The sequence below is a fragment of the Otolemur garnettii genome, unplaced genomic scaffold (assembly GCF_000181295.1).
Source record: "Otolemur garnettii isolate 467f Iridium unplaced genomic scaffold, OtoGar3 scaffold00019, whole genome shotgun sequence".
NCBI classification, from domain to species: Eukaryota; Metazoa; Chordata; class Mammalia; order Primates; family Galagidae; genus Otolemur; species Otolemur garnettii.
This window is the reverse complement of record NW_003852414.1, coordinates 10,096,366-10,111,330: the sequence shown is the minus strand read 5'-3', so window position 1 is coordinate 10,111,330 and position 14,965 is coordinate 10,096,366. Positions and strand designations below refer to the sequence as shown.

The 14,965-nt window shown below is 39.2% G+C and overlaps 1 protein-coding gene across 1 annotated transcript in view; it reads right to left on the bottom strand.

Annotated features, from left to right (window-relative positions):
• ARHGAP21 (Rho GTPase activating protein 21) overlaps positions 1-14,965 on the bottom strand; it is a 149,338-nt gene that overhangs the window by 17,414 nt on the left and 116,959 nt on the right. Inside the window, exons 9-13 of the mRNA XM_023511438.1 lie at positions 13,093-13,251; positions 12,887-12,989; positions 8,107-8,143; positions 5,164-5,289; positions 2,179-2,463 (exon numbers count right to left, since the gene is read on the bottom strand). Of these exons, the coding sequence (XP_023367206.1) occupies positions 2,179-2,463; positions 5,164-5,289; positions 8,107-8,143; positions 12,887-12,989; positions 13,093-13,251 (710 nt within the window). The remainder of the gene's footprint in view (positions 1-2,178; positions 2,464-5,163; positions 5,290-8,106; positions 8,144-12,886; positions 12,990-13,092; positions 13,252-14,965) is intronic.

The window sequence follows — 14,965 nt, the reverse complement described above, 5'->3', positions numbered from 1 at the left end:
AAAAAAAAAAAAAAAAAAGATTGACTGGATTTAAACCCTAGCCCTGACATGTATAACTACATGACTTTGGGGAAATTACTTAACCTGTCTTTGCCACAATCTCCTTATTTATAAAACAGAGATGGTAACAGCAAGACGCATTCATATGGTTGCTGAGATTAATGCATGCAGAATGCTTAAGATAGTATCTACCATATGATACATCCTTCGTAAATTATTTTCAAAAATACCTGTCTTTTATTTTTTTCGAGACAGTCTTACTTTGTCACTGCCACCCTAACCTCTGAGCTAGGGGTGCTGAGCTGACCTCTAAGTTCTTATTCTCCCTGTTTGTTTTGCAAAATTCAGATCTGATGCTCTTTTTACAGTGGTAATTGCAGAACAAGGGTTGCATTGATAAGAATCTGGTGTTAATTTTTAACTATAAATGAGGCAGGGTGTAAACTATCAGAGGAAGAAGTACAGGCCTTTTCCTTATAGTAAAAACGTTTATAATTTTAATCAGATATAATGGAAATGAGAATATGTTATGCTTACAGTTGAGATGAGTGTTCCCACATACTCTGGCAAGGAAGAGAACTTTGCGCCCCTTTTCCTTTTTTTTGAGACAGAGTCTCAAGCTGTCAGCCTGGGTATAGTGCCATGGCATCATAGCTCACAGCAACCTCTAGCTCGGGCTCAAGCAATCCTCTTGCCTCAGCTTTCCTATTTTTGGTAGAGATGGGGTCTCGCTTTTACTCAGGCTGGTCTAAACTCGTGAGTTCAAACAACCCATCTGCCACGGCCTCCCACGGCACTAAGATTACAGGCGTGAGCCACCTTGCTTAGACATCCCTTTTCCGGTCTTAATAACAAAAGTCATGAAAAGTAATGTTACAATGTGTAGAGAAAAAAACTGAACAAGAAAAAAGAAGGTACTCTTAAGCAAATGCTAGGGTTAACAAGTGCTGAATTTACTTAATGAAGTTTATTTTATGTGGCTTGGCCCCCATAGCTCAGTGGTTAGGGTACTGGCCACATACATTGAGACTGGCAGGTTTGAACCCGGCCCTAGTCTGCCAAACAGCAACAACTGCCAACAGAAAAATAGCCAGGTGTTGTGGTGGTCACCTGTGATCCCAGCTACTTGGGAGGCTGAGGCAAGAGAATAGCTTAAGCCCAAGAGTTGGAGGTTGCTGTGAGCTGTGACGCCACTGCAAGGGCGACATAGTGAGACTCTGTCTTAAGAAAAAAAAAAAAAAAGTTTGTTTTACGTATACTTAAAAAAACTACCTTTACTACTGAAACTCCTGCTGTAAAAACAACTTGATTGTAAGCTGGAAAATCTCAACTCCCTAAACACTTCCTCATTTAAAAAAAAAAAAAAAAAAAAAGCTAGCTTATAAAATGATTTTTCATAATGCAAGTTTTCTTAGGAACCAATATATTCTTGCCTATAAATTAATTCCATTCACAAAAATTGTGTGAATATTGTTTTTCATTTACATAGTTATTTATATACATAGACATTTTTACTATAACTTGTGCCCCACAATAATCCTTTTTGAGATAAGGAAACAGATTCAGAATAATATGGTCACAAAGGTAATGACAGAGATTGGGAAACTAGGTCTTCTGTCTATGGCTCACTGCTCCTGAGACAGTCTACAGAATATATAAATAATCTATCTTTCTAGTTCGGTAATTGGTGATTTTCCAACATATGTACAAAAGAGGCACACCTTGGTTTTTCTTTTGGTCAACTTCTACTTATTTATTTATTTAGGTTTTTGTTTGTTTTTTGAGGCAAAGTCTTACTCTGTCACCCTGGTTAACAGCAATCTCAAACTCCTGGGCTTAAGCCATCCTCTTGCCTCAGCCTACAGCAGCTGGGACTGCAGGCGTGCACCACCATGCCAGGCTAGTTTTTTTCTATTTTTAGTGGAGACAGGGTCTCGCTCTTGCTCAGGCTAGTCTCCAACTCCTGAGCTCAAGCAATTCACCTGCCTCAGCCTCCTATGGAACTAGAAAGGAATTACAGGTGCGAGCCACCAGGCCTGGCCTTGGTCAACTTTCTTTAAAATGAAAATAATGTAATTTTTTGTAAAAAAAAAAAAAAAATGGTATGTCAGAGCCTTTCAGTCTTTTTAAGGAAAATGTGAGAGTGTCAAGTCTCCTAGCACTCTTTTGAGCACAAACCTCTTCATTTAGGGTGCTGCTCTCCTGGATGGTCTTGATCCAGGCCAACATGTCATCTCTGTCCTCAGCCTGGAACAGGCACTCGCAGTCGGACGTGGTGAGGCGGAAGACATTTTTCCTCTTGGTCTCGCTGTAAGAGATGTCTATCAAGCAGGCGTTCACACTGATGGGCTGCTCCTCCTCGGAAGGCGTCGTCTGCTCTCTCTTGTCTTTGTACAAGTAAAGGGAATGGCCCCGAAGTACAACATACATCTGTTTCCACGGCCGGATACTTCCACCAACTCGCTAGAAGGCAAGAAACAATTCCTGAATACTCAACACGTGGCTAAATCTTTGTGATGGGATAAGCACAGTAAGCAACACCCTGACTGCACATATATGCATACCCAGTGTTCTACACAGGTGTCTGATGTACCTCCACATATACAGAGGGTACCAAGAAAATGCATGTACATTTTAAGAAAGGAAAAATTGTATTAAAAAATTGTAATACTCTAGGCTGGGTGTGGTGGCTGATGCCTATAATCCTAGCACTATCAGAGGTCAAGGTGGGCGGACTGCTTGAGCTCATGAGTTTGAGACCAGCTTGAGCCAGAGTGAGACCTCTTCTCTAAAAATCACTGGGCATTGTGCAGGCGCCTGTAGTCCCAGCTACTCGGGAGGCTGAGGCAAGGGGATCACTTGAGCCCAAGAGTTTGAGGTTGCTGTGAGCTATGACACCATGGCACTCTACCAAGAGTGAATAAGTGAGACTGTCTCAAAAAAATAAAAAATTGTAATACTCAAACCACGTTTGACTTCTGCAATTACAAGAGATAAATATACAATAATAAATGTTATTGATATACAGTGAGTATTTTGAATTTTAATAGTTTTTCCTTTCTTAAAGTGTGCATACATTTTTGGGCGGCACCCTCTATATTTGTGAAGATAAGAGGATAAAAACTGCACGGCATAAACCAAGCTAGGCAAAGAGTCCACAGCAAAATCAAGGGTACTGAAGTCCCAACATTAATTTAGTGGAGACGATAAAATGAACAAAGTAATTCAAATAAAATTACTGTAGCAAAATATATTTTAAAAACCATCAGAAAAAAAAAATCTTTTGAGTGAAAGACAAACTTAAGTCTTACAAAATGTAAATGATAAGCATTTCACAAGGCGTTCCCAAAGCAATGTGTATAAATAATGAATTAAGTTAACAAAGTTGACCAACTTTATGTGATTAAGTAATAACATACGTCTCCAGGGTGAAGTTCCCTAAAAACTTCAATCTCTTATGGTGGCACTAGAATATTCTTAGAAACAAACTATTCAAGTATTCTAAGAAAATTGTATGCCAAGTTTTCATTGTATTAGAATCTACTAAATACATATATTGACATGTTATACCTTTTAATTCAACATTTGTAGAATAAAATGAAACAAAAAATCATAAAGGCTATTATTTAAAGGAACTAGAAAAAGTTAAATTTTCAAAAATTATTAACAAATACCATCAGTGTAATCTGGTTTCTTGTACCCTCAATGAAACCTCAACAAAAAAAATTAAAAATTATTAATATGGGGCAGCACCTGTAGCTTAGTGGGTAGGGCACTGGCCACATGTACCAGGGCTAGTGAGTTCGATCCCAGCCCTGGCCTGCTAAAAAAAAAAAAAAAAATACCAAAAACACAACTGGGCATTGTATGGGCACCTGTAGTCCCAGCTACTTGGGAGGCTGAAGCAAGAGAATCGTTTAAGCCCAAGAGTTCAAGGTTGCTGTGAGCTGTGATGCCATAGCACTCTACCAAGGGCAACACAGTAAAACTCTGTCTCAAAAAAAAAAAAAAAATTACTAATACGGAGAATTGCCATTATGATATCCTCTGACTAATAAACGAATAAGAAATGCAAAATCCTCTCTTAAATATTTTGATTTTTTTATACTGCTAAAATATAACATTCTATATGTAGTTGACACGTAGGATAAAAAGTACAAAATTAAAGAAACGATTATAATTTTTTTTTTGAGATAGTCTTATTATATCGCCCTCAGTAGAGTACTATGGCATCACAGCTTACAGCAACCTCAAATTCTTGGGCTTAAGTGATTCTCTTGCCTCAGCCTCCCAAGTAGCTGGGACTATAGGCATCTACCACAACACCTGGCTATTTTTTGTTGCAGTTGTCATTGCTGTTTAGCTGGCCCAGGCCAGGTTCAAACCTGCCAGCCTCAGTGTATGTGGTCTATGCTGTAATCACTGTGCTATGGGTGTGAAGCCAGAAATGATTATGATATTTTTTTAAAAATTAATTTTTATTAGAAAAAAAAATTCCTTTTTTTCAGACAAAGTCTCACTATGTCACCCTCAGTAGAGTGCTGTTGCGTCATAGCTCACAGCAATCTCCAACTCTTGGGCTAAAGTGATTCCCTTGCCTCAGGTTTCCAAGTAGCTGTGACTAAAGGTGCCCACCACAAGGCCTGGCTATTTTTTTTACAGATGGGGGTCTCACTATTTTTCAGGCTGACCTCAAGGGATCCACTCGCCTTGGCCTTCCAGAGTGCTAGTACAGGTGAGAGCCACTGCGCCCGGCCTTAGAAAAAGACTTTTATAACTTTTTTAATTCTTTAACCTGGGTATCTTCCTTTTTTTTTTTTTTTTTGAGACAGAGCCTCAAGCTGTCACCTTGGGTAGAGTGCCATGCCATCACAGCTCACAGCAACCTCCAACTTCTGGGCTCAAGCAATTCTCTTGCCTCAGCCTCCCAAGTAGCTGGGACTACAGGCATCCACCACAACACCCAGCTATTTTTTAGTTACAGCTGTCGTTGTTTGGCAGGCCCAGGCTGGATTCCAACCAGCTAGCTCAGGTGTATGTAGCTAGCACCTTAGACGCTTGAGCCAAAGGCGTGGAGCCTTCCTATTGTTTGTATACAGAATTTATGCTTCATTTGTCAGAATCTTATTTCTGATATTCATAGAAGCTTAGAAAACGCACTACCTTGCCCTTATCGGTGACAAGTGGCCGGAAATGGAGCCACCCTTCCTTGGCAGCATCACTGAAAACCTCGGAGGAAGAATCTTTTCTGGATCCAGAGTCTTCTGACGACTTCTGGCTGTCTGTGATCTATAGAAAATGCCAAGAAAACAGTAAAATATTAGCTTTTTCCCTCAGAAATATTTACACACTCATATTACATTGCAGAAAATTTTTACTTGCAATGTTCCAAGTGAAAGCTATTTTTGAAAAAATTCTAATCTCATCAGTCACAAAAATGAATGGCTACCATCATTATGAAGGAATTTTTCTTTTATTTTTTTATTTTATATGAAGGAATTTTTAACCAGGGAAAACACCTGGGATAATATAATTTTCTTGCTCTCATGAGATCACATTTTAGTGGAGAAAGACGAATAATTTTCTAAAAAAGACACAATAAAATGAACTTTGTGACTTATGCCATTTGAAGAATGAAAATAGGAAGATGACTGAGAAGCAACTATAAATTGGCAGTGTCAAGGCCAGGCCTCTCTGAGGAAATAGTATTTACTTTTTATTTTATTTTATTTTGTAGAGACAGGATCTTACTCTATTGCCCTCGGTAGAGTGCTGTGGTATGACACAGCTCACAGCAACCTCTAGTTCCTGGGCTTAGGCGATTCTCTTGCCTTAGCCTCCTGAGTAGCTGGGACTATAGGTGCCTGCCAGAATGTGTGGCTATTTTATTGTTGCAGTTTGGCCAGGGCTGGGTTTGAACCCGCTGCCCTCGGTATATGGGGCCAGTGCCCTACCCACTAAGCCACAGGTGCTGCCCTTTTTTTTTTGGCAGTTTTTAACTGGCATCCTACTCTTCGAGCCACAGGCACCACCAAGAAATAGCATTTAGCTAAAAATCTAGAGGACAAATTAAGAAAAGGAGGTAGTCACAAAAGGTTAGAGAGAAAGGAAGTTCAGGAAGAATGAAAGCTCAGGATGGTCTAAGTCATCATTATTTAAAAAGTTCCACCTGAGAGAAATAGCTACGTCTAGATGGGTTAGGGTCACTTAGGAAGTGTGAAAGGTGGCCACTGATGGATGAATCAGGGAGTGACAGCATCTGATCCCATGGTTCAGAATTGCTCAGAGTGTTGTGTGGAGAGTGGATTCTAAAGGGACAAGCAGGGGAGGGGGAGGAGAGGGGAGATGGGTGTGCTTCCACATAATGGGTACAGTGTAGATATAGCACATCTCCTGGGAGAGGGACACAACCACAGCAGGTACTTCACCTGACAAATGCAAACACTGTAAACTAATTGTTTATACCCTTGTATTAATCTGGAATGGAAAAAAAAAAAGGACAAGCATGAAAAGAAGTGTCAGAGAAGGAACCCAGGTGAGGAACCCGGCAGGTTGGACTACAGGGGCCTAAGTGAACATGGATGGGGGGCCTAAGTAGAGGGGACTAGATGGGATCTGGGGAAGAGCGCAAAAGAACAAACCAGGCTAATTCCTAGATAAGTGTCTTGAGCAAGTGGGTGAGTGGAAGTGACTCAGTGAGATGAGAGAGAAAGAGGTCTGGGACAATCGGGGTCTACTGGCCACGCAGACCTTGAATCGAAGATCAAACATCCAAATGAAGATGAGCATTTAGGGCAGGAGCTTGTATGAGCTACAGTTCCAGAAGGAGCTCAAAGCCAGCCAGGTAAACTTTAAGAGACCTTTGCATAAGATACACAGCGGGGTCAGAACAAGCTGTAAGCATTCCAACACTATTGGATATCGGGCAGAAGCAGGAGAGACTGGGAAGCAGTCTTAGACATAGAAGAAAAGAACGGCAAAATGGAAGCCAGCAGAAGAAAGCAATTCAGGAAGGGAGTGAAAAACTGTGTTGGATACTGATGAGAGGTGAAGCAACCATTAGTCTCGAGACCTAGATGTCACTGGCCCCCCTGGCGTGAGTGGTGATACTGATGTGTGTGGGATGACACTACATGTAATGTTTTCAAGAGATTGTGCTGTGAAAAACGGAAGTTTTTTCTATACCAAAGGTTTCTGTTTCATATAGAAAACAGCAGAACCAGCAGATGAGATGGTGAATGAGCCAATGGGAAGATGGTGACTGAGAGACAGGGCCAAGACCTGGAGAAGTGAGACAACCCAAGGAAATGTGGGTGCTGGTTTCTGGTAGGATAATGTTCCAAGTAAGACAACCTAAGAAAAAGAAGGCAGAAAGTGCAGGTTCAAATGCGGGGAACTGATTTTTTTTTTTTTTTTTTGCAGTTTTTGGCTAGGGCTGGGTTTGAACCCACCACCAGTGGCATATGAGGCCAAGCGCACTGCTCCTTTGAGCCACAGGCGCCGCCCCAGAAATGATTATTTTTAAAGATGATGAATAAACCCGGCTGGGCGTGGTGTCTTACTCCTGTAATCCCAGCACTCTGGGAGGCCAAGGTAGGTGGATTGCCTGAGCTCAGGAGTTCTAGACCAGCCTCCGCAAGAACAAGACCCCATCTCTAAAAATAGCTGGACGTTGCAGTGGGCCATCTGAAGTCCCAGCTACTTGAGAGGCTGAGGCATCTCCAGTGATGTGAGAGGGCAGAGGGGAGGACACAGGTGACTGCCAGGCGACAGGAGAAGGCAGGAAGTAATAATTTTGAGAATGGAAAAACACACAATAAAATATAGGACTGCTGGGCGGTTTGATTTTTAGGCTTGAATTGATAAAGTGAGAAAAATCAGCAAAGCTGGGTAAAGTATTACATACTTGATGAATAAGTTCAGAAATGAGAAAAGAACATTTAATATTTTCCAAATGCACTTGAAACTTATGAAATAGGTTATAATATTTAAATATTAAATGGATCATGTATAGAAGAATTACTTCTCTATGAAAAGCTAAAGTAAATGAAGATAAACAGAAACATTTATCATTTGCTTGATGTCTTCAAAATATTCAATACCAACCTTGATTCCTTTCAGGCTAGATACGTGTTTAAAGGGCCTGTTGGAAAAGAAATATGTAAATATTTTCAGTAAGTGCAAAAAATACTGCAGACATGTAAACATACTTTGATGATTACAACTAACTTTTCAATAGTAAGCCAACATTTCATTATCATGTTAAATTGCCCACTGTTTAACGTTAAGTGAGAAAAACGCCTAATTTTATAAATGCTTAAATTTCTAATTCAATGATTAAAAACTTCCTTAGCTGATTATTAAATTAAAACTGTTTCTGCTTAAAGTGTGGGATTATTTTATCTTTTTTTTTTTTTTAATAGCAAAGGAAAACCTGCTCAGGTTGGACACTGAGGTTCAGATTACTGGTCTGCCATAGTTGTATGTTAAGGATTTCCACGATGTCAACTATGACCTGTAAGTAGCTGCCATCTGCAGCAGCTTCAAGGATGCTGCTCCCTGCCATCTCTGCTCATGCAGATGGGGGACATCCCGAACCCTAACAGTAGCAGGAGAGCAGTCCTGGCCCGACGCTTCCCCTCTGATGGCATCATTGACAGTCTTGAGAAGGAACAACTGTTGCCACTAAAAAGGCTTAGGGCTTCAGGAAACAAGTTTTTAATTAAAGTAGTTAGAATAACTTTTATTAGGAGATAGCACATAGGTAATTTTTTTTTTCCATTCAAAATTCATTTAAGAAATTTAAGAGTTTTGTTTGTTTGTTTGTTTGTTTGTTTTTTAAGAAACAGAGCCTAAGCTGTCCCCCTGGGTAGAGTGCCATGGCATCATGGCTCACAGCAACCTCCAACTCCTGGGCTCAAGCGAGTCTCCTGCCTCAGCCTCCCAAGTAGCTGGGGACACGCGCTTGCCACAATGCCTGGCTATTTTTTGGTTGTAGCCGTCATTGTTGTTTGGCGGGCCCGGGCTGGATTCGAACTTGCCACCTTAGGTGTATGTGGCTGGCGCTTTAGTCACTTGAGCCACAGGCACTGAGCCAAAACTTAAGAGTTTTAAGATGTGACTGAAGAGGTTACTACTGCCTTCTCCTCTCAGAAGCCATCTCAAATAAGCAGAGACAGGTATGCAAACTCAATCTCCCATATACCAGGAGACTTTGTAACTGAACTACAATATAAGAAGAAGGTGGCTAAATGCACTGAAGGAAAAAGTGGATACAAGAGGAGAAGCCATCATTACTTGCAGGTCTCAAAACTATAGTGCACTGTGCTCTGCTGATCAAAACCAACCTTCCTGTGTTTGTACAATGGGAAATAGGGTGCTAGAGCTGGTGACCAGGCCCTCATTTGTCACCATGGAGTGTCAGAGGAGGTGAGAATGAAGGAGCCTGTCCTGCCGTCTTTGTAGGAAGCAGTGTGTAGCTGGTGCAGTCGACTCTGAAATGTGGCAATTACTGATATCTCTTAAAAAGGAATAGCTCACAAATCCAACCCTGTATCGCTAGAAGATTCTTGCTATGCTAGAACAGCCTCCCCTGGCAGTACCTCCTACAAATCTCCCTCAAGTAGCTGGTCCAGGAAGAACTAGTTTAATCAAAATATAAGTAATAATCGGATGGAAGCCTCAGAGGATCCTACACAGAGATAACATAACGAAACAGACAAACTCTTCTTTGACATAACAGATTATCAATATGCCCTGAATGAATCTAGAAATTAAGCATGTCAACAAAAATATCAGTAAGAATTTAAGAAGTAGGAAACCTGATTTTAAGATTCAAATAGTAAAATAAATAAAGATAGCCAGAATTCAGAGTTACAAAGTAACGATGGGTACTAGCTACATCAGTTAAGAAAAACATTATAAAACCACTATAATTAATAGATTCTTGTGTACCAGAATATATAGATAAATCAAATGAACAGAATAGAGCCCTAAAATAAAATTAAGTATATATAATTTAATAGATAATAAAGATGGTATATCAGTGGGAAAAAGATACCTTTCATTAGGTGCTCTGGGGACAACTGAGAGACACCAGAAAATATAAAGTTGACTTTTATTTCTTTTCTTTTCTTTTTTAAAGACAGAGTCTCATTTTATTGCCCTCAGTAGAGTGGTATAGTGTCACAACTCACAGCAACCTCCAACTCCTGGGCTTAGGTGATTCTTCCCTCAGCCTCCCGAGTAGCTAGGACTATAGGCACCTGCCACAACGCCTGGCTATTTTTTGGCCACAGCTGGGTTCGAACCTGCCACCCTCGGTATATGGGGCTGGTGCCCTACCCACTGAGCCATAGGCACCACCCTAAAGTTGACTTTTTAATCTCACTAATTAGAATAAATCAATTCCAGATGAATCAAAGTCACAAATGCATAAAAAGAGAGAAAAACATACACAAATCTGGGAAGGAAATATGGAAGAATTTTGTTATAATTCTGGAGAGAGACTTTTTCAGTATGACTAAAAATCCATAGGCCATAAAAGTATTTCCCAAATTAGATCACAGAAAAAGATTTTAAGCGTTTTTTGCATAGTTAAAAAAAAAAAGAAAACCAAATGAAAAACACTGAATTAGGAAAAGACTTGCAACACTTATCACAGAAAAGCTCTAGTTTCCTTTATATAAAGAACATGTAGAAGTCAACAAGACAAACCAGGCTCAGGGTCCATAGCACAGTGGTTATGGCGCCAGCCACACACACCAAGGGTCGTGGGTTCAAACCTGACCTGGGCCAGCTAACCAACTGCAACAAAAAAAATAGCCAGGTGTTGTGATAGGCACCTGTAGTCTCAGCTACTTGGGAGGCTGAGGCAAGAGAATCGCTTTAGCCCAAGAGTTTGAGGTTGCTGTGATGCCATGACACTCTGCCAAGAGCGACACAGTGAGACTCTGTTTCACAAAAAAAGAAAAACCAGTAGAAAGTGTGTGACACATATAAAGAAAGTTCATGGTAAATTAATATAAAATTTCTCCTAAACATATATGAAGTGGTGTCTAATTGATAAAAAAGTTTCAAATTAAAACTATAACATGTGGACCGCAAACTAATAAAAAACTCTTTGGAAGGAAATACAGAGAATCCTCAAAGAACTCAAATTAGACCTCCCATTTGATCCTGCAATCCCATTACTGGGCATCTACCCAGAAGAAAAAAAATAATTTTATCTTAAGGAAATCTGCACTAGATTGTTTATCATAGTTTAATTTACAATCACCAGAATGTGGAAACAACCTAAATGCCCACTGACCCAAGAATGGATTAGCAAACTGTGGTATGTGTATACCATGGAGTACTATTCAGCCATGAAAAAGATGGAGACTTTCTATCTTTTGTATCAACCTAGATGGAAGTGGAACACATTCTCCTTAGTAAAGTATCACAAGAACAGAGAAGCAAGAATCAATTCTCAATTCTAATATGAAACCAGTAGATGATCTAATACACGCCCATATAAGATAAAAACTCAAATTAATTCAAGATGGGGGATAGGGAATGAGGGAGCGGGGAGAAGGGAGGAGGGAAGGGGGAAGGGTGTGCTCCCACTTAACAGGCACCACATTAGGGGATGTGGCACACCTCTTGAGGGCAGGACATAATTATAAGAGGGACTCTATCTAAAAATGCAAACATTATAACCTAATTTTGTACCCTCAAATTATTAGAAACAATTAAAAATAAAACTAAAGAAAATTTAAAAACCACAATATTAAGTAACTGCAAATAAAATTGAAGAACCATTAGATTTACCAAAAAAAAAAAACCAAACAAACAAAAACAAAAAACCAAAAAGTTAAATAGTGTACTCTGTTGGTGAGAATAACAACAGCCTTTGGTATAATCTTATGGAGAGCACTTGACAATAGATTTTAAAATAAAATATACATACCCCATGGTGTACCAATTCTATTTTCAATTATATTCACTTGCACATGTATTAAATGAACTAAATGTAGTCAATTAAGTTGTGTTTGTGGTCACATAAGAGTCAATCAATCTAAATGCCCATTAATAGGATATTGATTAAATACATTATGGTACAAATATTCAAAGGAAAATTAAGCAATCCTAAAAAAGGATGAGACAGGAATATAAGCACTATAGGATCTCTAAGATCCATGTGTATACTGTCATTTGTTTATAAAAATAATTACAACACACATATATTTACGTATGTATATGTGATTTTACATACATAATAGCTCTAGAATTATATAAAACACAGTTATGTCTGAGCAGTACTAAATGGCTAAAGGTCTTAGGGTAGGTATATTTAATATAGTTAAGGGTAGGTATATTTAATATACTTTTAAAAATACACGATACATTTTGTATTTTATTTACATTTTACTGCCTTGAAATAATTATTTTTAAAAATCCAATTGAATGTTACCAAGTGACAACTTTGCTCTTGTTTTTTATTTGTATTTCTTTTTTTTTTTTTTTGAGACAGAGCCTTAAGCTGTCGCCTTGGGTAGAGAACCGTGGCATCACAGCTCACAGCAACCTCCAACTCCTGGGTTCAAGCGATTCTCCTGCCTCCACCTCCCAAGTAGCTGGGACTACAGGCGCCTGCCACAATGCCTGGCTGTTTTTTGGTTGCAGCCATCATTGTTGTTTGGCGGGTCCGGGCTGGATTCGAACCTGCCAACTCAGGTGTACGTGGCTGGCGCCTTAGCCGGTTGAGCCATAGGCGCCAAGCCTATTTGTGTTTCTAATATCATAAAGTTAGAAAACCTATCATTAAACTCAGTATTTAGGTGTCAAAGACATCTTGAACACTCTTCCACATCCAAATATTTGAAACACTACACCTGGGACTTACAATTTTGCGTCTTCCCTATAATCATCCAGACCCTCGTCATATGACTTTGATCTTTCTGTCTTGGAGCTGGGCTGGCCATCCAAGCTGGGAGGTCCAATAGATTCTGTAATTAAAATCCAGCATTGAACAGATCAGTGCGTCACACTATGCTAAGAGCAAAACTGAGACAGAGATAACGGTTTGCACAACCAACTCTTTCGATGTACCGTGATCATGGGAGAGTTGACGCCGAATTAAGGGAGCTGAAGTTGTGAGGCTGGGAGGAACTGTTGCTATGGAGGGGACCTGAGAGGTAGAGGCGGAAATAACAGCAGAAGCAGGAATATGTGCAATGTCATGATCAATGCTGGGGCTAGTTGGTTCATCTGTAAGAAAAAGAAGACAATGAACACTGGAATATTAAAATGGCCCAACTCTTACTAATAGCAACTCACAGTCAAGAATCATTATTAAAAGGGTCAGATAAAGATTTTACACTTTTCCACCAAAGCACCAGTAAATGACATAGTCTGCTAAAAATCCACTTACATAGTTGATACTCTAGTGATTCCAAATAATTCTGAGAATATGGTATAAAAATTTAAATGAGTGGCTTCTTCTACCAACCAATTAACACCTTCACGGGCTGACGGTCAAGGTATCACAGTATACAGGTATTCAGAGCCTATCAAACCAGACCAATAATCACATACCACCCCAAAAGAATCACTCTTCAAATTTTAAATTGCTACAGATTATTGTTTCTGGGAGGTAAGCAAGATGATTTGCTTGCGACTTAGCTCACAAATGGAGAATATTCCAAGTCTTTATTTTTTATTTATTTATTTTTTTTGAGATGGAGCCTCAAGCTGTCCCCCTGGGTAGAGTGCCATGGCATCACGCTCACAGCAACCTCCAACTCCTGGGCTCAAGTGAGTCTCCTGCCTCAGATTCCCAAGTAGCTGGGACTACAGGCGCCCACCACAACGCCCAGCCATTTTTTGGTTGCAGCCATCATTGTTGTTTGGCGGGCCCAGGCTAGGGATTCGAACCCGCCACCTTAGGTGTATGTGGCTGGCGCCTTAGCCGGTTGAGCCACCGGCGCCGAGCCAAGTCTTTATATTTATTTGTATCAGATTATTCATATCTTAATAGCAAACTTTTACTATGATTATTATCAATTAATATTCTGAAGACTGTACCATCAAGAAAAATGTAGACATGTAGAAAAATCAAGCAGCCATGTTGTGAAACTTCATGCATAACTGTTAAAGAGTTATTTTTCAAATATCAAAGCATAAAAAAGGGAAGCTTCACATAAAAAGAGCTCTTATGATTTAAGGATCACTACAATCACAACCAAAAAAGAACAGCATGTGAAAAGATAACTCACGGCAGAAACACAAAAGCCTAATAAAAATGTCAAAAGAAGAAAAAAAACCCAAACAACTTGGACAACCTGATTGTTAATGAAATAATCAAATAAGAACAAGAGGAAATGATGAAACCTCACTGTTTTTCATCCCACAGAGCACAGAGGATAAAAAGGCACCTTCTAAAATGAACTGAGTTATAAGGAAATGTTTCTCACAGCTGACGTAATTACTCCAAAGGAATTACAAATCAATGTGCTTTACGTTTCATGATTGCAGTTTAGAATAATTTTATAGTGAAATTATCAGAAATTTTGGTATAGATGATGGCAGAATAATCAGTTCCTAGACATAGTTTTGCTTTTTGTTTCATTTCTGTTTGGAAGAAGAGGTAATCCCACCTCCTCCCCAAATACAGCACGATAATTTAAAATATATTAATACTAAAATATCATTTATTATTTCAATGATAGAATAAATTATATACTAGAAGAAGGGTAAATCTGTATACGTTGGAAGAAATGGTGACTAACATAAAATTATATAGTTCTAAAATAGCAACAGAACATATATATTATTTCTACTAAGGATATGGAAATTGAATAACTGTTTCATTCCAACTCCTACAAGGGACATACCTCAAATAAAATACATATTTAAAATCTGTATTTTTTCCCTCATCTTTTTTTTTTTTTTTTTTTTTTTTTTTGAGACAGAGCCTCAAGCT